General features: G+C 46.9%; 1 protein-coding gene across 1 annotated transcript in view; it reads left to right on the plus strand.

The window, feature by feature from the left end:
• The window catches only part of CMTM8 (CKLF like MARVEL transmembrane domain containing 8), a 53626-nt gene extending 31149 nt beyond the window's left edge, over positions 1-22477 (plus strand). Inside the window, exons 2-4 of the mRNA XM_036332850.1 lie at positions 19351-19524; positions 20055-20171; positions 22037-22477. Of these exons, the coding sequence (XP_036188743.1) occupies positions 19351-19524; positions 20055-20171; positions 22037-22120 (375 nt within the window). The 3' untranslated portion in view covers positions 22121-22477. The remainder of the gene's footprint in view (positions 1-19350; positions 19525-20054; positions 20172-22036) is intronic.
• Positions 22478-23260: the final 783 nt, after the last annotated feature.

Consider the following 23260-nt stretch of genomic DNA (forward strand, 5'->3'; position numbering starts at 1 on the left):
ATTCTCTCTCATCATGGATGTTTCTATCTCTCCCTCACCCTTCCTCTCTGAAATCAATAAAAATATATTTTAAAAATATGACTTATGGAGCAGGTGCCATATTTTTTGATGGGTTGTGGTCTTAGAAATTAATTCCTAAATTATCTGGAGTTGACAACCTATACTTTATTTCTTTTAAGAAAGCAAACTACCTCTCACTCTCTTTTTTAATGATTTAGTTCTATGTTGAGAAACTTGACATTCCTTGAAATAACTAGACGCCCTCCAGTAAATTACAAAAAGAAATCATCAAGATCCAAAATTTTACTCAGTTCTTGGTTTGACTTTACTTTTTCACTTGCCCATCCATCCACAGAGTAAGCAGATTTCAGGAAGTTTTGACCATTGCCTCTTTTTTTTTTTTTTTTTTTAATTCCTCTGAGATTAACGGAGACTTTTCCAGATGCCCAGTGTTTACACGTTGGGTCTTGAACCTCAACAGATGGATGACTTTTTTAGAACAGCTGAGGCGATGGTTGGCAGAAGGCATGACAAGAATGCAGCCTTCGTTATTAGAAGGTTTGTGGCTAAACCTGGAGGGCCGTATGGAGGGCCTTATGGAGATGTCAGATCATTTGTTGAGCTCTACACTCCCTGAATATGAAATCAAAGCTGAATACAAAAGTGCTTGCCTGCTTGTTCGGGGGTTGTTTTTTTTCTAAGACAGCAGCAGTTTCCATTGAGATTTAAAGCGTATATTCAAGGGGAATGATGCTTGGGGTGAGGTGGGAAGGTGAGTTGAATGACTTGATTTGAAAGTAAATTTTTCAGTAAAGATTTTAGAAACCTGTGGGTTATATGGCAAGAGTACTCTTCGGGGCTAAGCTTCAATTCTTTTTCTTCTCAGTTATACAATATATAGACTGTTGTTATTTTTTCTTCTTTCAATGTGAAACATTTTCCATTTATAAATATTTCAAAGCTCAACACTCAGGTCAAATCCCCGACTAATCGTGAGCCCAGATTTGAAAATCTGTTTACCAGTATGGTAGATATTTTCCTGTGATAGGAGAAGGCTTGTGTATATAATTTATTTCTAAAAATGCAGGACAGTTCTAACCGGTTGGGCTCAGTGGATAGAGTGTCAGCCTGCGGACCGAAGGGTCTCGGGTTCAATTCCAGTCAAGGACACGTACTTCGGTTGCAGGCTCCTCCCCAGCCTGGGCCCTGGTCAGGGCGTGTGCAGCAGGCAACGAATCGATGTATTTCATTCACATCGATATTTCTCTCTGTCTTTCCCTCTCTCTTCCACTCTCTCTAAAAATCAATGGAAAAATATCCTCGGGTGAGGATTAAGAACACACACACAAAACAAATAAAAATGCAGGACATACTAGTGTGTGAAAATTGAATACCTGGCTTGCATATTACTGTAAGAGACCCCTAGGAAGGGGCTTGGGTTCTAAATGTGTACCTTTTCTAACCCTCCAGGGGTTGTGTACAAATAGCAGTAGAGGGACAGGGTGGAGCGCGTCTGCTATCTGCTTGTCACTCGAAAGCTGTGGGACCTGGCATAGTGACTGGCCTCTGGGCGTCTTTTCTCTTCTGAATTGATGTTGCTAATAGAATTGACCCCACGGCTGTGCTGGGATTAATCGTGTTGCTGCACAGAGAGGCCTACGAGTGTTGCTTGGCCCTTAGGGGCGGCTCGGTAAATGTTAGTTTACTTTTTATGTAAACACGTAAAATACAGATTAAGCCGTAATGGTGATTACTTCTCTAAAGTAAATTCGTCATGTCTGACTTAGTCCATCTTACTCAAAGTGACGTTTAGTAGGAAGATAAACGTCAATAGTGGATGAAAGACTGTACTGCTGAAGGGAAGGAGGTGAGAAATGGTCATAACTTTGTCCGGGGTTTTTTTCTTTTTTGAATTTGCAGCCTGTTGGTGGGAAAGTAAATGAAAGTAAATGGCGGTCTAACATCTATGGAGGGCAGTTTAGCAATAGCCATCCTAATGACTAATGCAGATATTCTTGGACCCAGTGGTTGCACTTCTGTATAAATGTGCCTACGGCGAATCCAAACACATACAAAGGGGTGTTTGGACCAGGTGATTCTTGTTTACAATAGCAGGAGACCGGAAACAAGCAAACATGTCTACCCATAGGAAACTGGCAGAAACAGTGAACACTCAGGAATAGTGGTAGTTGAACAAGAAATAAGGATGCTCCGTAAGTACTTAGGAAAGATCCCCAAAATGGGTGAAGTCAGGACAGCAAGCATTTGTTCCTTGGCATTTGTTGTTTTTTTCCTGGAGTGGGGTGCAGTGCAGCCCAGGTGGTAGGTAAGTGAGGAAGGAGATGGGGTTTCCTTTCTCCCTTGAAACTTTATGAAAACTTAGTTTCTCTCCCTCCCCCCTCCCCCCCAAATCACATGGAAGACAGTAGCCACTTTATTTGACGTGTGATCTTATTTTACTTCCCATTCTTCACTTGGGGCATGACAGTCATTCCTTTAGCGGATAACAGCTTCCTTCCATCTCTACTCACCCCCCAAACTTAAGGTAAAGCATCTTTCTCTTCTTGGATGACCATCAGTGAGTTCTCCCGTGTCAGAAATTGCTTTGATCTTCACAAAACAGTGCTGGCTTCGGCTAAAGACAGACCTTCTATTTCTAGGACTCCACAAAAAGACAGGGTTTCGACACAACGCCCACGGCAGAGGTGTCTTTTCCTGCTGCAGGAGCCACACCAGCGTTGTTTCCCTGGGACATGTGGCACCATTGAAACAGCATCAGGGACCTGCTTGAGGCTTGGGTCATAGGCCGGTGCATTCACCCAAAAAGCTGCTGAAAATGGGAAAGCCGTAGCGGGGAGAGAGGGAAGAACACACAGCTGGCAAAATGCACCTGCAGTGTGCGTGTCTGCGTGTGAGGGCTGACTTCTCTGATCCCTCCGTGGAACCTGGGGAGGAAGAGGGAGCGGCGAGTCCTGACTTCGTCCGAGACACGTGGTGAGGAGGAAGGTGCCCCCCCTCCACCATCCCTGACCCCATTCGATAGGAAGGGAAATGGTGGCTGTAATCTGCTCCACCAGGAGCTGGCAAACTGCAGCCTGGGGCCAGATCTCGCATGCTGCCTGTTTTCTTCGGAAATTCTTGCTCAAACACAGCCATGCCCATTTGTGTACTTAATGGCTGCTTGTTTTACTTTCTCTATGTGTAAAATATATATATATATATATATATATATATATATATATATATATATATTTTTTTTTTTTTTTTAAATATATTTTGTTGATTTTTTACAGAGAGGAAGGGAGAGGGATAGAGAGTCAGAAACATTGGTGAGAGAGAAACATCGATCAGCTGCCTCCTGCACACCCCCTACTGGGGATATGCCTGCAACCAAGGTATATGCCCTTGACCAAAATCGAACCTTGGACCTTTCAGTCCACAGACCGACGCTCTATCCACTCAGCCAAACCGGTTAGGGCAAAAAATAAATACTTTTTTAAGTTACAGACAGCAGACCGGACTTAAAACTTGGTAACTTTTACCCAAAATGTAGTTCTGTAGCTTCTGCTTCTAATCATTATTCCACAGAAATGTTCCCTGTTGTTCCTGAACAAGGGACCAGGTCATCCTAAGGCCTTCCTCGGAGGACTCCCGAGGCTTTGTGATGAAGCGCCCTGCTCGAGCTGGCCCAGAGCGGGGCCTGGTGCCCAGAGCGTCTGCAGTGCGACATCCCTCTCTGGCTCTCTAAGCATCACTCAGAAGAGGTGACCAGAGGTCTTGGCACTGAAAACCAGGCGCAGATCCCGCCTCCGCTTGTTGCTGGCTTCGGGCAAATGGCCAGCTTTGCCTCTGGTTTTCCATTTTTAAAATGTGGACAAAATGACCAACATTATCAAGTTTTCTCGGAGATTGGTGGTGATACTTAGGGAGCCTTCTAGGTGTGCTAGGGCTCCAGGAATGCTAGCAGTTTCTTTTTCTCCCCTGTAAAATGATGCAGGCCAAGGCCAAGACAGAAGGGTTCTGCTCGTTGCTAACAGCCCTGCAAAAAACCGGGTGGGAGCTGCAGTGAATGGTTTTGAAACTGCTGAAGTGACTTTGGGGGATTTCTGGTAAACCGACGTGGCTACGCCAGCCGGTGTTCCTGCAACCAGTTGAGTTGGCGTATCTTAACCTTCCGTTGGGAGCCTTGCCTTCATATTTATGTAGTTCACAACGATCAGACTTTTAATTTCAGCAGTAGTTTGCAGCGTGACCTATTGCGCCATTTACTTACTAGTAAGAACAATGAGGTCTGTTGTCGGGCTTCTGGTTGTGAAGCCATTTGCTTATAATGTGAAAACATTTTTCCAGCCTGGGAGTCGTTCCTGGTGAGTTCTGAAAACCTACTTTCACCCGCAAGCGCTTTCAAGCTATCCCCTGCAAAAAGCGTTCTCTGGGTCCCTCCTTCCAACAGAAGATATGGACGTGTTATAAATGGTTGATGTAGCTCTTTGCTAAAAATTCCTGCCTCCAGGGGGCAAGCCACCAGTTACCTTAGGCCCCCTCCCCCGCCCCCCCCCCGCTTATCCACGGTTTTGTTTTCTGCAGTGATTAAATGGAATAGCCCAGAAATAAACAATTCATAGGTTTTAAATGGTGCACCATCCGCGTAGCATGATGAAGTCTCGTGTCACCCGGCTCTATTCTACCTGGGTTGTGAATCATCCTTAGTCCAGCCTGTTAGTCATTTAGTAGCTGTGTTGGTCATCAAATCAACTGTTGTGGTACCACAATGCTGTGTTCAAGTAATCCTTATTTTGCTTCATAATGGCCCCAAACTCATTCATGTGACTTTTATTACAGTCTATTGTTATAGTTGTTCTATTTCATTATTACTAGTTATTGTTGTTCATCTCTTACTGGGCCTAACTTACAAATTAAATTTTCTCACAGGTATGTCTATATAGGAGAAAACATAGAATATGTAGGGTTCGGTATTGTTTGTGGTTTCAGGCCTCCACTGCAGGTCTTGGAACATACGTCCTGCGGATAAGGGAGGGCTACCGTAATCATCTCAGGATTAGAGGCTTGTTGTGGGATGTCCTCTCACGTGAAACCCTGTCGTGCCTCTCGGAGAGGGGTGAAGAAAGTAGCAGACAATCTCATTTTCCTCATTTAGGGGATGATTTTACTGTTAAACTCATTTAAGGAAAACGGACGCTGGGGTCTCCTGGGGCCATCTTGCCCAAGAAGGGACTCGGTGAACTCTTCAAAATCTCAGCTCAATGGGCAGCAGCGTCTCATTCCAGTTTTTGGGGGAGTGTTGAACTATGACTGTCCCCAGCAGATCATTACGATGCCTATTTAAATTGTGAAACAGACCCAGGAGTGCTTTGGTGTAACTGAGTTACAGCGGGGGAGAGTTCCAAGAAGAGAGATGCGTTGCTATTGGCAGGCTTCAAGGAGCCTCCAGATGGCTGTTTCTTCAGAGAAAAGGCCACACTGAGCCACCATCGTTATGACTGCTCCTAGGACAGGGAGGGGACTTGTCTTTTCTTAACACTCGGTGGCAGGGAAATATCACGGTAGGTGTCTACATTAATGAGTCTGGTTTCTTTACACCTGGGCTTATCCAGCTTTTCAACCAAAGTATCCCAAACTTCTGAGGGTGAACTCACTTAGGGATCTGAGGATGAATCCTGAACCTGCCCAGGTGATATTTCAGAGGGGCGCGGGGGTAGGAGGCATGTTATGCTTTATTTTTTAAATTCCTGTAAGCTGTCTTCTCCTTGACAATATTTGTGGTTTTGACTTTCAGTGAAAAGACACTGTCTTAGTCTGCTCTGCCTGCTTAGAGTACCACCTACTGGGTGGCTTATTCACAGATACTCATTTCTCACAGTTCTGAAGCTGGAATTTCCAAGGTCAAGGTACCCAGCAGATTCTAGTGAGAGCCCGCTTTCTGGTTCACAGACAGTCGTCTGTCCCCGTGTCCTCACACAGCAGGAGGGGAGAGGGAGCTTCCTGTGGTCTCTTTTATACAAGAGCACTAATCCCATCCATGATGGTTCCACCCTCGTGACCTAGTCACCTCCCAAGGACCCTCCTGCAAGTACTATCGCATTGGGGATTAGGTTTCAACATGTGAATTTTGGAGGGACACAAACATTCAGTCTATAGCAAGCACTTTATCTGCAATACTAACTACTTCTTCCCTATCTCGCCCCTAAACCTTTTAGTAAAATTGATGCTAAGATAATGTGGCTTCCCTTACCCCGGCACACTTCTGGGTCCCCCTGACAAGACCAGTCATACACTATACAGTATTCGTTCTCACCAGTCGATAGTCACAAAGGAAGTCCCACGGGCAGGCTATTCTGGATCGAGCATTCCAACCCACTAAGCAGAGGGATGTTACTCTCCCAGGAGCAGTGGTGGTTAATGGCATCCATCAGGATGGAGGCTTCGCAGCACCCGAGAAATAAGCCGGCTGGGGAGAGGTGGCTTAGAACCTTCTCTCGGGAACGTGGGTCTGCTCCCATGATGCAAAGGCAGCCAGGAGAGGTGCAGAGGCCCGCCTGGCAGGGCCCCCACCTGCACTCTGCCCGTGCGCTGGCCTCCGAGGCAACAGCCCATTGAAACGGGCCTTCCTGATGCCTGGTTCCCCCCAGGCCACCATTGCCAAAGGAGATTTTAAAGATGTGCCAACTCTGAAACACTGATGCTGGAAATACCTGTTTCAAAAAATGCCTCTGCTTCTATCACACCTGCCCAGTGAATAAAACCCTGTCTGAACTCTTTCACTTGCCATTTCAAGTGCCCCACAATGCAGCTCCAACTACCCTTGTCCACCCCCACCCCACCCTCAATCTCACTGCCATCCCAAGTGTTGCCATCCTCCTGGTCTTTCTGCCCACGTCCTTAAAGCAGGAAGGTGCCAGGTCGCAGGGTCACCTGTCCCTGAAGTGGGGCTGCTCACATGGAGGCCCTGGCCTCCCTGAGGACATGAGGCCGCTCTGAGCCCCCCAGGTCACTTATTGCTTCTCCTGAATGAGCCTCGGCATTTCTTGAAATGATTGCACATTCTTGGCCCTCACATGGGCCGTGCTCCAGTGTTCTCTTCTGTTTGTTTAGCTCCCTGGCCACACTGAGCATCCGTCAAGGGGAAGCGCTGTGTCATTTTCCTTGTATGCATCGGCCTTGTGCCATGCTTGTCCGTCTGGTTGTCCTGGTGTCTGGGGATCTTCGTTGGCCTCATTCGGCTGATGGAAGAATGAGAAAATGGAGCTTTACACAGATGTGCTATAATAAACGCATTCCAGGAAAACGAGTTTACATGGAAACTCAATTAGAAAGTGATTATCCTCCCAGAAAGAGTTTTTTGTTTTGTTTTTCCGCCCCAAATAGTTTTATGCATCTTCTTTTGAATAGTACTTTCCTGAGGCTTTTAAAATAAATTTTGATGTTTAGCAACTTGATAACATCTTTTAGAAAAAATCTCTTAAAACGTTGGGGCTCACTTATATTTGAAAATGTAGCTTTTGATGCATTTTAAAAATATTTTAGAAGGAAAACATTGATGACTGTCACATTTGAAAATAAAACTCAATAATAAAAAGAGTAACCAATTTAAAAAATGGACAGAGGGTCTGAATTGACATTTCTCCAAAGATATACAAATGGCCAATAAGCACATACAAAGATGCTGTATATATATTTTAAATGTCTTTTAAAATTATATATATATATAATTTCCAAGAGGGAAACATTTGAAGCACTTTTACCAAAGTGTTAACTAGCAGTCGTATTCTCTTGAGTGATAAAAGAGCATGAATGATTTGTTTTCTTAATGCTTTTCTGGATTTTCCAAGTTTTCTGTCACAAATATGCTGCTTTTACAATTAAAACCAACATTAGCAAACTTCCATAAGCTGTTGGAATGCACATGCTGAATCTGACAAATTGCTACCCAGAAAAACCCTGACGAAATCATTGGGGCTCACTTTGAGGCAAGTCCAAGCCGATAAAAAGCCAGGCCAGTATGTCACCAGGACCATGTTTCAGCCAAAGGACTCAGCTGTCACAGATGCCATCTGAGCCTTCATGCAGTCCATGATGGCGGCTCTGTTAGTTTCTCTTGGCAGAGCCAAGGCTTGTCGAGTTTCTGAATGCTGGTTGGAATATGAAGCACATGGAAAGGGCTACATGGGTTCAAGCGCCAGCAAATCTCAGCTTCCGTCTGAGGTTGGCACGCCTCAGTCAAGCATCACACTATTCTCCACTGAATACAGTCAAGCATGTCATTGTATTCACTAATGATGTCTTGGATACCCAAAGCAAAGGCAACAAAGGCCAAAAATAGACAAATGGGACTACATCAAACTTTAAAACTTCTTCACAGCAGAGGAAACAATCAGGGTGAAAAGGCAGCTTATAGAATGGGAGAAAGTATTTACAAATCAAATATCTGAAAAGAGGTCAATACCCAGACTCTATCATGAACTCTTACAACTCAACAACAAAATCCAGTTTAAAAATGGGCAGAGGACTTGGATAGACATTTCTCTAAAGAAGATATACTTAAGATGACGATGGAAGGAGACTTGACTTGGGCTGGTGAACACAAAATACAATATACAGGTGATGTATTATAGAATTGTACACCTGAAACCTATATAGTTTTATTAACCAATGTCACGTGAATAAATTCTACAAAAAAAAAGAGAAAATTTCAAAAAATATGTATATACTTACTAGAGACCCGGTGCACGAATTCTTGCATAGGTAGGGTCTGGCCAGCCCCCCAAATGGAAGCCGATCAAGCCGTGCTGGGGGGGCGGGGGGGACGCAGAAGGTTGGCCAGCCAGCCTTGCCCCCGATGGGGGGGGGGGGGCTGATCGGGCTGGCGGGTGCTGGGAGAGTCGCCCCCTGATCGGGCCAGTTGGCCAGCCGGCCAGCCACAGTGCACATCATAACGAACAGTCATTCAAGTCGTTCTGGCGTTCCAGTCACTTGGCTGTTATGTATATAGATGGCCAGAAAGCATATGAAAAGATGCTCAACATCACTAATCCTTAGGACCATTCTGTTACGTTGGGGTCAGGTGTGCTAGCTGACGAGTGGTAGGATTCTTTGGTGAGGTGTGCATCTCCCGTCAGAAGCAGACAGCTTGCCCAAGGGAAAGTCTCCTTGAAAATGTAGAGGTCAGGCTCCCCTTACTCTAAGGCTTGAGACTCCTGAGCTTGTTTTTAGGGGCCAGATGGTTACCTTTCTCCATATGTGCAGCTGTGACTTCACTGACCATGGCCATCGGACCCCACTGAGCCTGGTCCAGCTGGTGCCCCCAGAGCAAAGGCTAATCGGGTGGAACAGATGTGTTGAAGGTTGCCTGTTCCAGGTGTGTCCTGGATTGACTGTCATGATTGATGCCCTCTTCCTAAATTTCCTTCTGTTTCCAATAAAAGACCTGATAACCCAGGAAACAGAATTAAGAATGGATGCAACAAAGGAGTGTAGATTCCTAAGAGGCAAGCCTGTCTGCCAGGGCCCTTTCAGTTCTGTGGAAGCCAGGAGACCTGCAAGCTGCGAGGTCAAAACTCTCACTTGACGATGAATCACAGTCGTATTTCCTGCACCCAGAGGCTGTTAAATACCCAGAGGAGGACAGAGGCCAGAAAACAGCTGCCCAGACGGAGAGCTGGTGAGCCTCCCACTTGGAGACCAATGATTCTCCACCCGAGGGGTTTGGCTTTTCACACCTGACAGCCGTGGGGCAGGCGCTCAGCATCTTTGGCGGAGGGAAGCATTTCATAATCCTCCTTGTTTGATTTTTACTTTGGTTCTTTTGAGATTGACAGTAAACAGTGGTTTGTGACTTTCGATATTGCATTGTTTATTTTATTATTTTTTTAAAAGTATTTGTATTGATTTCAGAGAGGAAGGGAGGGGGGAGAGAGATAGAAACATCAATGATGAGAGAGAATCATTGATTGGCTGCCTTCTGCACACCCCCCACTGGGGATCGAGCTTGCAACCTGGGCATGTGCCCTGACCAGAAAATGAACCGTGACCTCCTGGTTCATAGGTCGACGTTCAACCACTGAGCCATGCCAGTCGGGCTGATGTTACATTGTTTATAACAGACCTTTTGGTCTGATCTCCTCCATCCCTGATGCCTCAAGGTAGGAAGAGAAAGGTGGAGCTGTCCCAGGTAGAAAGAAGCAGGTTCACCTGGGAGCAGTCCCCGCAGGCGACCTGCGATAAAATGGAGTTGGCACACACCAAGGCTTGTGCATGTAAGATTTTTTTTCTTTGACCTCAGACAGAGCTGTGGACCTGTGGGCAGTGCTGGGAGGTGCTGTAGCAGATAGGAGACCTCTATCTGCTGTGAGCTGTGGCTCCACCCTCCTCATGGACCATGGCTTTGGACATGGCCTTTCACTGCTCTGAGCCGCAATCTGTCTGTCTAAATGGGGATGTCTACATCATTCAGCTGTCGTGTGGCCAAATGAGATGAGAGTTATGTGACTGGTCATACCTTAGACAAACATGAATGGTGGTGCTTACAGGCAAGACAGTTACTGTCATTATGGGATCATGTGTCTCTGTCCCAGGTAGCAGCAGAAGACACTTTCATGGTGACTCTCGCCTCCCCCTCATTCCTTTCTCATCCTTCCTATTGCTTCTTTCCCAGACTCCTTCACTGGGCTGCTGTTCTCTAGCCTGTACATCCCTCTTTTGTTCCTTCGAAGGTATCCTTTTTCCTTCCCATCTTTGCCTTTTACACCCCCACCCCTCACCAAAACAGAAGGGAACCAACATTCAAATAAATTTGCTTAAAGAAGCAAGTAGGGCTGAGAGCCAGGCTAGCCTCTGACCTCAAAGGGCTCCATACAGAGGCCTCGGGCTGTCACTGAATCCAGCTCTTCACTCCAGGTGTGCTGTTGCCACACAATTTGTTCTGTTTTCTTGAAGAGGCTAATCGACTTGGTTAGGACTGGCTGCTGCTTTGCTTCTCGGTGTTTCACCGATTCATGGAGAATATAGAGATAATGTGTGTTCTTTGTGAGGCCTGAGAAGATCTTTGCTCTTGTCATTGTCATCCAAGATCCCTCTGAAGTCCCTGGTGCAGGGGGCCTCGGGTGGCAGAGAGTGTCAGGAGGTGGGTTTCTCTAACTCCAGCTGCAGGGGGCTTAGGAAAGCACGGAGCTGGGCCCCTTCCCAGGGAGGCAGGTTCGGCAGAGCTGGTGGGCCTAAGGGTCTGCATTTCTAACAGGCACCTGTGGATGCTGACCCTACTGCCCTGGGGACCACACCCTTAGAGAAGCGAGACTTGAGGGCAGAGGTTAGCAAATGATAGCCCACCGGCCAAATGCCACCTTTTTTTTGTAAATATGGCTTTTCAGTGGAGCAGCTACGCCTGTCCATTTGCATATTGTCTCTGTCTGCTTTCAGGCTGCCATGGCAGAATTGAGTAGTTGTGACACATGCCATATGGCCCTCAAAGCTGAAAGTATTGACAAGTTGGCCTTTTACAAAGCGTACCAACTCTGCTCTGATGATTCCTCAGTACCCTGAGCTCAGTGGTTCTAATTATGGGCACAGACTCCCCCTTTCTCTCACTGGCTAAGTACTCTAGGACCCTCACTGCCAGGATGCCCACCCACTAAATCATGTTTCCTGAAAGGAAAAAAAGCATGAGACTTGAAGTCACTCTTTGCAGGTCACAAATTACCTTTTAGACCCTGCAGCAACCTAGATGGTGTTGTACCCATCTTAGGGAGGTACAAACTGAGGCCCAGAAGGAAAATGACCTAACCTGTGCTCCAAAAGCAAGTTCTTGACAAACCTAGGTCTTCTGTCCTTTCTGTGTATCACAGTGCCCTCTGTATACAAGACCAAATGGATGGGACTTGGTGTATTAGTCATCTGTTGCCGTGTAATAAATATGCCAAAACTTAAAACAGCAGTAAATATTTATTATCACTCACAATGTCTGTGAGCCAGGAATTCAGAGTTAACCTGTTTGGGCACTTCTGGCTCAGATGTTTTCCTGGCCATCAGTCAGATGTCCTCTGCGGCTGCAGTCACTTAAGGCTTGACTGGGACTGAAGGATCCACTTCCAGGGAGATCACCCACCTGGCTGGCTGTCGGGATGGAGCCCTCAGTTCCTCTCCACGTGGGCCTCCCCACAAGACTGCTTGCAACTTCCCCAGAGCACGTGACCCGAGATCAAGATAGCCAGGGGGAAGCTGTATCCTTTTTATGACCTAGCCTCCCAAGTCACCTGCGTCATTTCTGCCAACTCTGTTCATTAGAACCAAGCCCCTATATGCAAGAGAGGCCTGTATTCCGAGTGGTGTGTCAAAGAAGTGTAGCCATATTTTAAAACCAGCCCAGTACGCAGACTTCCATTCCATGGCTTGCTGGGAATATTGGGGTCCTGATGGATTGTCCCAGTGCAGGCCTGGTTGGTCATAGAATGTGAGTTCCAAGCAAGCGCAAGGTTAAGTCACAAATTACTAGCATGACCCACACCTCGAGCTTTGTTCTGCTCTGAAGCACCCAAGGGCACTTGGGGAGTCAGGGAGGCCCAGAGGGGGCACCTACCTCAGGGCCTGTATGCAAGTGGGAAGCAGACCAAGTGGTTTGAAATCCCCCTGGTGGCTCAGGGATGCTCCTCCCAGATGCTGGCCCCCACTCTTATCTGAGAGCTGCTTGTCTAACACCATCCTCCGCCCTTTCCCAGGTTGGTGCGAGGCCTGAAGAGGCTAAGCTCCTTATTAGAGAAAGCAGCAGAGCCCGAGCCTCCTCGGCCACCCTGGTCGATCCTCCCCACAGTCCCTCCTGTGGAGGGTCAAACAGTCTTCAGTAGACACTTCGCAGGGGCACACGGAGACCATGAACTTGTGGGTTAAATTCGCCCTTCCAAGTCTTTGTGTTAATGAATCCTTATCTCAGCCAGCTGATAGCAGACCTGTGTGATCTGTCAGATCTGTCTCCAGGCAACGTCTAGTCCTAATGGGTGAGAGTACCAGACCGAGTTTATCCTTCCACGTCCTGCCACCTCTGTGGACTGAGCTATGAATGTAGGAGCTCATCCAGACAGAGGGTAAATTCTGATCTCCACTGAACAGGGGCTGTAGCGCCTTAATCGTTCATAAGCAGAGCTTGGCCACCCTCTAGTGGATACATGGAGAAGGTTGCCATGCTTGCTGAATAGAATCACGTAGAGATGCCTGGGTGGAGGACTCCCCTTGCCTCCACAAGGGAAGTGCCCGGCAGGTGTGGGGAGCCTCTGCTTGAGCATGCTGTGGCTCCCTAATGGTGCGGGGAAGGGAGACACACTTTTGTCCTGTCATCTTCTCTGGCTCGATGTATTAATAGTCTGGCTTTGCCCGGCCGGCATGGCTCAATGGTTGACCGTCGACCTGTAAATTAAGAGGTCACTGTTCGATTCCTGCTCGGGGCACATGCCCAGGTTGTGGGCTCAATCCCCAGTAGGGGGCATGCAGGAGGCAGCCAATCAATGATTCTCTCTAATCATTGATGTTTCTAACTCTCTCTCCCTCTCCCTTCCTCTCTGAAATAAATATGTATTAAAAAAAAAAAAAAAGAATTCAGAGCTTGAATATTTCTCCCAAGCCATTTAACTCACATTACCCAGTGGGGTCTCTGTCTCAGAGTCTTAGCATTGCCTGCACCACACACATTTTGCTAACTCCCAGTCACTCATTTAAATCTCAAACTTCCTCTGACCACACAGATTGGATGGGTCCTTATGCTTTACATTCTCATATCAGCCCCATTTCCTTTCATGGGACTTATCACAGTGTGTGGTGAGATACCCATTGATGTACCTTCTCCAGGGGCAGAGACCATGTCTATTTCCCCTCATGATTATCTACCTGTGAGGCTTTTGAATGAATGAATGAATGAATGAATGCTGCCCAGGTGTGCTATATGACACACCTGTCAGGAGAACAGCAGCCAGGCATGGTCATGCTGTTGGGTTCCCGCGTCGCAAGGCACATAAGAGTAAATCTGTAATAGCTGATTTCCAATGCCACTTCATTGCACGGAATGAACGCGGTAAGTGATCAAAAGCCCAGTGAAGTATTTCAGAAGTGTGCTGAGCTCACACCTGGTACAGCGCAGCTGCCCTGGGCAACGCCAGCTGGCAACAGCTGGAGTGGTGCTCCTAGGGCAGCCTCGTTCATTGTCAGGAGTCACCTGTCTGTTTTCAAGACTGAAATACAGATGCAGTCGTGGGGCTCGTGCCAGTCAAGGCTAACGTGCCAGGTAAATCAGCCTGCCCTGTGCTACAGCAGTGTTGCACTTCCTGCCCCACCAGCAGCGCCTAGAGAAGCCCCTGGCTCGTCGTAAAGGCTCGGAAGATATTTGAACAAATGAGACCCTTCAGCACCGCCATCAGGCGGGTCCTCTCGGCAGCAGAATAGCTGTCACGCAGCTCACAGGCTGCACAGACTGGCTTTACAGGCGCCTTCACAGACAGACTTACTGTGTCTCCTGTATGATTGTTAAAAATCTAAGACATCTGTGTTTTAGTCCCTAAGATGTCCGTGGGCCTGTGCATGCAAAGGGCAGAGGAGAGCTGTCAGAATTAGCTCGCTGAGTATCCAGAGGGGACCATTGATGATTTTCCATTAAAAATGTTTCTTGTTATGTTCAGCTGGCGTGGCTCAGTTGAGTGTCAGCCTATGAACCAAGAAGTCATGGTTCAATTCCCGGTCAGGGCACATGCCCAGGTTGCGGGCTCAATCCCCAGTGGGGGGCGTGCGGGAGGCAGCTGATCGATGATTCTCCTTCATCATTGATGTTTCTATTTCTCCCTCTCCCTTCTTCTCTGAAATCAATAAAAATATATATATATTTTTTAAATGTTTCTTCTTAGAAAAACACAGATATTTGGTACCGTTCAGGAGCAAGCAATCTCATTTCATAGCACCAGGCAGTAATGGAGATACTCTGTTTGTGATGACCCTGGGTCGTCAAAAGGGTTAGCTGTGTCAGGAACACTGTACTTAATTGTAAAAGGGAGATACAGAAAACGCATTCAGCGGAGCTCATTACCCTATTGTTCAGGAAGGAGGTTGGAGTAGAGACCTTGCAGCGCACTAAACAATAGAAATCTTTAGCTTGATAAAGGGTGTTCACCACCTACTCATAACAGACATCATACGAACGTAAAACATCCGAGTGAACACCGACACAGAATAAAATAAGGGTGCTCTCTGTCACTGTGCTCTGGAAGGTGGTTCTGGAGATTCTGGTTAATGCAATCACACAAGAAAAGAAACGAGGTATAAATATTGGAAGACGTCCAAAGCACCATTCATTATCACAGGTATCGTAGCCAGATAATGCTAGGAAATCAGCTGAGATCAGTAGGGTGGTCAGATACCTGTAGAACGAAAAGGCTTATAGCAACAACAGTTCTCACCCCAGGCCTCCTTATGCCAGAGGTCTCCCTCCCCAGGGGCAGCCGCCTGAGACACCTCTGGCTGTACTCCCATTCGTAGTAATGAATAATATGTGTGCTGCCGCCATCCGATTCAATTTCACGTGTTGGCTAGTAACTTCCTGTGACTGGCTGTCTTCGCTTGGGCCTCCATGGCAAGATATTGTGGATTGGGTGGCTTAAATAGTAGGCATTTATTCCTCATAGTTCCGGAGGCTGGAGTCCAAGATCAAGGTGCCTTCAGGGTTGGTTTCTGGTGAGGCCTTTTCCTTGAGCTGCAGATAGCTGCCTTCTTGCTGTGTGCTCACATGACTTTTCCTTGGTGCATGCTGTGTGTTTGTGGGAATAGAGGGAGGGAGGGAGGGAGGGAGGGAGGGAGGGAGGGAGGGAGGGAGGGAGGGAGGGAGGGAGGGAGGGAAACTCCAATCTCTCTTCTTGAAACTTATTAATCAGATGTTACACCTCCTGACCCTGTACTCTTAACTTCTTACCTTACCTATCCTGGTTTTTTGTTGTTGTTGTTTTTCATCTTTTTGCTGTCTTTTCTAGAAGGTTTTCTCAATCTTATCATGTAACACATCTATTGAGTTTTTAATATCTGCCATCCTATTTTTCATTTCAAAAGCGGATTTTGTTTTTGGAAGGACTAGTTGTGCCCTCCTGGAACCTCCTTTTGGTGTTCCACTATCGTAATGTCTTTTCTCCCTGCGGACACTAATTTTTTAAATGTTTTTTTGCCTCCCTCTTCAGTTACTTTCTTCTGGTTTGTGTCTTGGTCTTAGCTTTCCGCCCTGTTCTACAGGCTTTGCCCTCAAAACAGATCTGGTGACCTTGGTTGTCCGACTTTGTTTTAAGACAGCCGTGGGCAAACTACGGCCTGCGGGCCGGATCCGGCCAGTTTGAAATGAATAAAACTAAAAAAAAAAAAAAAAAAAAAAGACCGTACCCTTTTATGTAATGATGTTTACTTTGAATTTATATTAGTTCACACAAACACTCCATCCATGCTTTTGTTCCGGCCCTCCAGTCCAGTTTAAGAACCCATTGTGGCCCTCGAGTCAAAAAGTTTGCCCTGTTTTGAAAGGATAAAGCTGTTCTTCCCGTTGAGGAGATGGCATGTGAATCCACTTTCTAAATCTTTCTAGAGACCGTGGGGCCATTCCACTTTATCCTAATCTAATCTGTTAAAGTCCTGTCTGCTTCTGAAACTTGTCTTGAATTCACTCCCTTCCCAATATTCACTGCCATGGCGTTGGTCTTGGATACAGTTGTCCTTGGATACCTGCAGGGAATTGGTTCCAGGACCCCTGACGATACCAGAATCCAAGGATGCTCAAGTCCCTTATAGAAAGTTGGGCAGTATCTGCATACAACCGACACACATCCTCCTGTATGCTTTAAATCATCTCTAGATGACTTCTAATGTCTAATACAATCTAAATGGTATGTAAATAATTATTATACTGTCTTATTTAGGGAATAATGACAAGGGGAAAAGTCTGTAAGTCTTCAGTACAGATGCAACCATCATAGGTCTAACTACATAGCAGATGTCAGCAGCCACGTAACCTTTGGTTGAATCCACAGCGGTGGAACCGCGGACACAGATGGCCGACTGTGTATCATCTTCTGCCCCTTGGATTATCGTGACCGTCTCTGAACTTATCCCCTCACACCTACCCTTTCTCCTCCATGTGTCCATTTCATAAGAGTGGCCTTATGAAAACATAGCCTGATCTTACCATCATTGTCTTGCTCAAAACCTTCCCTCCGCCTTTGATAAAATACAGAATCCTTAGGTGTCCACGTGGTCTGACCCTCCCCAACCTTCCTAGCGTTTTGCACTGATGTCCTTCCTGACTGCACTTTCTTACATGCCCTAGAAGACAGAAGCCCTTCCCCCTCCAGACCTTTGCCTGTGCTGTGCCGTCTGCCTAGGACAGTGGTTCTCAACCTTCTGGCCCTTTAAATACAGTTCTTCATGTTGTGACCCAGCCATAAAATTATTTTCGTTGCTACTTCATCACTGGAATGTTGCTACTGTGATGAATCGTAATGTAAATATCTGATATGCGGGATGGTCTTAGGCGACCCCTGTGAAAAGGTCGTTCGACGCCAAAGGGGTTGCGACCCACAGGTTGAGAACCGCTGGCCTAGGATGTTGCCTTCCTGCTACAGTCCCTTACTAGCCTCCTTTTCCCCTGATAGCATTTCTTTCATATCTGTACCCAAATACTTCTCCCCACCGACTGTACCTAGTGTTTGTGCCCCGTTCTGTCCCTGGGGCCTGAGAGTGGGAAGCCAGGCACATGTTAGGGGCTCTCAGTTGCTATACAAATGAGTGAAAGCTCCGCCCCTCGCGTTGTGATGAAAAGCACTCCAGTATCCTGTTCCCTGTAAAACAGAAATGCAGTCGTTTGTCCTGAGTCGCTCAGCAAGCTGGCTCTCGCAGCCAGAGCCCGCCCTGGGCCCCTGAGGCTGTCTCCTGGGGATATGGTTTAGAATGATACTAACATTTCCCTTTCTTTTTCTTATTATTTTGCTGTTTTTGTTCTGTCTTTTATTTTGGTGGTTGCTAACTTTTTCGTGGCTTAGGAATAAAGTCCTCCTGGTCCTTGGGAGGTGCTGGGCTGTGAGAGGTGTCCCTCGCTCTGGCCTTACTGAGTTCAGGACTAAGCATGCCTGGGATTTGGGTCAGGTTCTTTGCCTCAGTGAGGTCCCCCTGTAGGCAGCGGTGACGTGGATTTGGTCTTGCTCCTCAGCAGTGGTGAAGCGTTGACGACTGTCGCTGGATACACCTGCGGCTTATGTTAAAACGCTGAGTGCCGTGCCGGCCTCGCTTAGCTTCCCTCCCGAAGGCTCTCAGGCCGCCTGTGAGGAGGGCGGCCGTAGCAGGTGCCGAATCCTCATGATTCATCCCCTGAGAGACGATTGGTCCAGGAACCTGCAGTCTTGTTCCCTGGATGGGTATCAGCCTGTGAGCAAATGTTAGCCACAGATGAGTGTTGTTTTGCCCCTCATGATGTTTTTGTTAAAATATATTTTTATTGATTTCACAGAGGAAGGGAAAGGGAGAGAGAGATAGAAACATCAGTGATGAGAGAGAATCATTGATTGGCTGCCTCCTGCACGCCCCCTACAAGGGATCAAGCCCACAATCCAGGCATGTGCCCTTGACTGAAATCGAACCCGTGACTCTCCAGTCTCCAGGCCAATCCTCTATTCACTGAGCCAAACCGGCTAGGGCCCCTCATGATGTTTTAAAACTCTTGTTAGTGCCAACATTTAAAAATCAAGATGATCCCCCCTACCAGCGTGGCTCAGTGGTTGAGTGTCGACCTATGAACCAGGAGGTCACAATTCGATTCTCAGGGCACATGCCCAGGTTGCGGGCTCCCTCCCCAGTGTGGGGCATGCAGGAGGCAGCCAGTCAATGATTCTCTCTCCTCATTGATGTTTCTATCTCTCTTTCCCTCTCCCTTTCTCTCTGAAATCAATCAAAATATATTTTGAAAAATAAAAATCAAGGTGCACATGTAGAAACTTGAGTTTCTGTTTTTTTTCCCTGGGGGTAGGGTGGGGATTAGGGGTAGGGAGCAAAACCAGCTCACAACAATTGGCTGAGAAGAAATTGCCCCTAAAATAAGACATAGTTTTTCTTGGGTTCATGGTCTCTGCCCAGCCTACTATGTTCATTTGTTTTACCTTCCTGGTCTTTGTAGGCATGTAAGTTTGTAATCCCTATTATATTTGTAAAAGTCACATATATGTGTGTATGGGGGTGAAAGGTGTAACTGACACTCTGTAATGGTTTTTTTTTCTCTGTCTTCTTCTTTTTCTTTACTTTCTCCTTCCTCCTCCCTCTCCCACTGCCTCCATCATTTCACAGATTCTGGGACTACTGGTATGGACTCTTATCGCCGGAACGGAGTACTTCCGGGTCCCTGCCTTTGGCTGGGTCATGTTTGTAGCTGTATTTTACTGGGTCCTCACCGTCTTCTTCCTCATCGTCTACATAACGATGACCTACACCAGGATCCCCCAGGTGCCCTGGACAACCGTGGTAAGGAAGCCGGGCGTGCTTCGGGTCCATTGCCCACTAGGTAGGATGGAACGTAGTCCTCCTCTGGTAGATTTTGCATTTTTAAGAACTTGCAGTGGCTTGAGGAACTGACTCAAATGCCCCTCCCTGCCTAGAGCGAGGGGCCTGCTTTGGGACAGTGCTCTCCCAGGGCAGGTGCTGCAGGGTGGGGCTCCTGCTGGGGCCACGGGCTGAGGCCCTTCTCGCTGGTGGCATCTTCCTAGCCCATACATCGCCATGGCTGAATTGAATGGAATGGGGGTCAAGAGCAAGTTGAAGGAGACTGGGTGTGTTGGGGGAAAAAGGAGGGGTGTCTGGTTGTGCTGTGAATGAGATGGTATCAAACCCTCCCCTCCCCAAAACACGGGGGAGCTACCTTCTTGGAGCCCTCATCCCCATGTGTCCAGAGGAGCACCTAACCGCAGCCAGGGTGCAGTTCCGCCCAGTTCTGAGGTTCGGAGGTCCCCAGACCTCCCCACGCTCCCTAAACGCTCCAGCGTCTGTCTCCCCAGGGTCTGTGCTTTAATGGCAGTGCCTTCATCCTGTACCTCTCGGCCGCTATTGTGGATGCATCGTCCGTCGCCCCGGAGAGGGACAGCCACAACTTCAATAGCTGGGCGGCCTCCTCGGTGAGTGAGTCCCTCATCCCTCTGGGAATCAGGAGGACAGAGCTGTGGGCCGGAAAAAGCCCCGCCTGCAGTAGGACACACTGGCAATTAGCTGATTGGTTTGCAAGCGTCATAAATTGGTGAGGCTGTGCTTGCCGTGAAAGCCAAATGGCTGGAACCAAGTAAGTAGTTGAGGGAGAAAAAAGTACTTGAGGCATTCTAAGAATCATTCCACTGACTGCAGTTTACTAGTAAGTGGGGAGAGAGCTGCAGGAAATGAGCACGCTGTGATGCTCTGTGTTTGGTTTTAAGTAGAAATGTCTGTGGGTGCATTGAGGACGCTTAGAAAAATAAATATACACCAACAAAGAGGTTCCTTTCAGGAACTGTGATTGGGTGATGAGTGTGGCATGAGGGGCTTCTGCTTTTTAATTAGTGCGCTTCTGTACAGTGTGCAGCTTTAAACCATTAAGTGTGTAATATTTTCCTAATTTAAAAACTTCATTTTGAAAGTTTGTCTAATATTGATCTTAAAATATCCCATCCGCAAAAGAAGTGTTGGTAGGGGGAGCAGGGGAAGGCCAGAGTGGTCATGTTAAAGCTGATTGATGATACCCGGGTGTTCATTATATTCTTTGCTTATATTTAAAAATTGCCATGTAAAGGTAGAAAGCGCGGGGGCACATGCGATTAAACACCAAGCTGTGGCGGCCCTGGGCTCACAGCATGAGTCCACTGAACTGGGTGGAGGTTGCTCCTTGAGAGGGGCCTGCATTTTCCGACTCACCATTCACACCACACACCTCACGGGGGTGGGGGCGGGGGGGGCTCATCACTCCCTCCTGCTGCCTGACTCATTTACGGTAGCTGAACCTGTGGCAGTCTGGGGGTAAGCCCTGGTCTAAAATTGCCTATACAGTAGTCCCCATTGTACGTGGTTTTGCTTTCTGCTGTGTGTTATACCCTCCATCAACCATGGTCCAAAAAAAACCCTGAAATAGAAAATTCCAGAAATAAACAATTCATATGTTTTAAATTGCACACCATTCTGAGTATCACGCTGAAATATTACACCGTCCCACTCTCTCCTGCCCAGGATGTGTATCATCCCTTTCTCCCCTCATATGAGCTCCCTGCCCCTTAGCAGCCTTCTTGGTTATCAGGTTATGAGAGAGAGAGAGAGGGAGAGAGAGATCACATTTGCGTAACTTTTATTACAGAATGCTGTTGTAATTGTTCCTTTTTATGATCAGTTATTATTAACCTCTTACTGGGCCTAATTTATAAATTAAACTTTATTCTAGGTATATATGTGTAGGGAAAAACATAGTCTATATAGGGTTTGATGCCACCCACGGCTTCCGGCATCCCCTGGGGGTCTTGGAATGTACCCCCTGCAGAGAAGGGGGAACTACTGCACTAAATTGGAAATACGGGCGCTTTCCTCAGATCCACACCACCATATTCGCCCCTATGTGAATCATACTATAACTAAACATCTGCTTTTTCATTAGGGCGCTTCTGTACAGTGTGCAGGTTTAAACCATTAAGTGTGTATTGTTTTTCTAATTTAAAAGCTTCATGTTGAAAGTTTGTCTAGTATTGACCGTAAAATATCCCATCCGCAAAAGAAGTGTTGGTGGAGGGAGAAGGGGAAGGCCAGAGTGATCATGGTAGAGCTGGTTGGAGCAAAACTATAAACTTTCCAGATATGCTCCCAAAAATAAAAGATATCCAGAAATCATTTCAGAAGGAAGGTCATTGAACCAAGAAAGCCTGGAGTCAAGAAATGCTGTGGGTACATGATTCAACGGAGGTGACATGATAGCGTTTGCTCACTACAGTGTGCCCTAAACCCCGTTTCTATTCTGCTTTGTTTTCTCCAGTTCTTCGCCTTCCTGGTCACCGTCTGCTACGCTGGAAACACATATTTCAGTTTTATAGCTTGGAGATCCAGGACCGTCCAGTGATTAGCCATTTTGAGAATTATGGGGGGAGGCGGGGGGTAAGGAAGCCTCTCACTGTAAAAACAGCTGTAGGTATACTGTATATTTCCAGAGAATTGTATTTAACTAATGTTTTTATATACTTAGTTAAATTTTGCTCACGGTGGTTTGTTACAATGAAACTGGACCCCTATCTGCAAAGAGCGATAGGTTGTAATGACCTCTTCAGGGTCTTGTCAGATGTCTTCGTAGACATTATTATTATTATTTTCTTAGGTGATGTATACATGGATAACATGCTAATATGAAGAATGTGTCAAGTTTGTAAACCTTGAACTTTTAAAATGCCAGATTTTTTCGATTAAATGTTTCAAAACCTTGGATAATGTTGTATTGATTTGAGGAAGGAGACCCAGGTGGGGTGCTCTCCTTCATCCTCTCAGGGCTTCATCCTATCCAGGTGCGATATTGCTACGAGACACTTGTCCATGGCCACTAGGCTGGGGTGGCAGCAGAGAGCCATCTCCCCAATTCTGGAGATCATCGGTGTCCGTGATTCTCACGTCCTCATCACAGGCCCAGAGAGCATCTCAGGAGACACTGGACTTGGCGCTTGGTCAGGAGCCCGCCCTAAGGCATGCTGCTGAGTCCAGTGAGCCATGTATGAGTGGTACTCTTTCTCCTGATACCTATTAAAATCAGTGCATACCATTAAAAGGATAAATACTCACGTGTATCTTCAGCTCCTCTTGCTGACCACAGTGACATACAGACCATATTTTGTGGGAAATAACCAGACTGGAAATTCTCATCTCCAATCTCCAGCACTCCTGCTTTATTTTTTGCTTTTTTTTAATATACATATATTTTTTTTATTGATTTCAGAGAGGAAGAGAGAGGGAGAGAGAGAGAAACATCAATGATGAGAGAGAATCATTGATCGGCTGCCTCCTGCACACCCCACAGTGGGATTAAGCCCGCAACTTGGGCATGTGCCCTTGACCGGAATCGAACCTGGGACTCTTCAGTCCACAGGTTGTGACACTCTATCCACTGAGCCAAACTGGCTATTTGTCACGTGGATATTCGGTATTGTCCGCCGGCAAGGCAGATGTGCGCTTAGAGGAAGTGCTTTTCGGCGGCACGGTTCCTGCTGCTGCAGTG

This window comes from Myotis myotis, unplaced genomic scaffold (assembly GCF_014108235.1).
Source record: "Myotis myotis isolate mMyoMyo1 unplaced genomic scaffold, mMyoMyo1.p scaffold_m19_p_13, whole genome shotgun sequence".
Taxonomy (NCBI): domain Eukaryota; kingdom Metazoa; phylum Chordata; class Mammalia; order Chiroptera; family Vespertilionidae; genus Myotis; species Myotis myotis.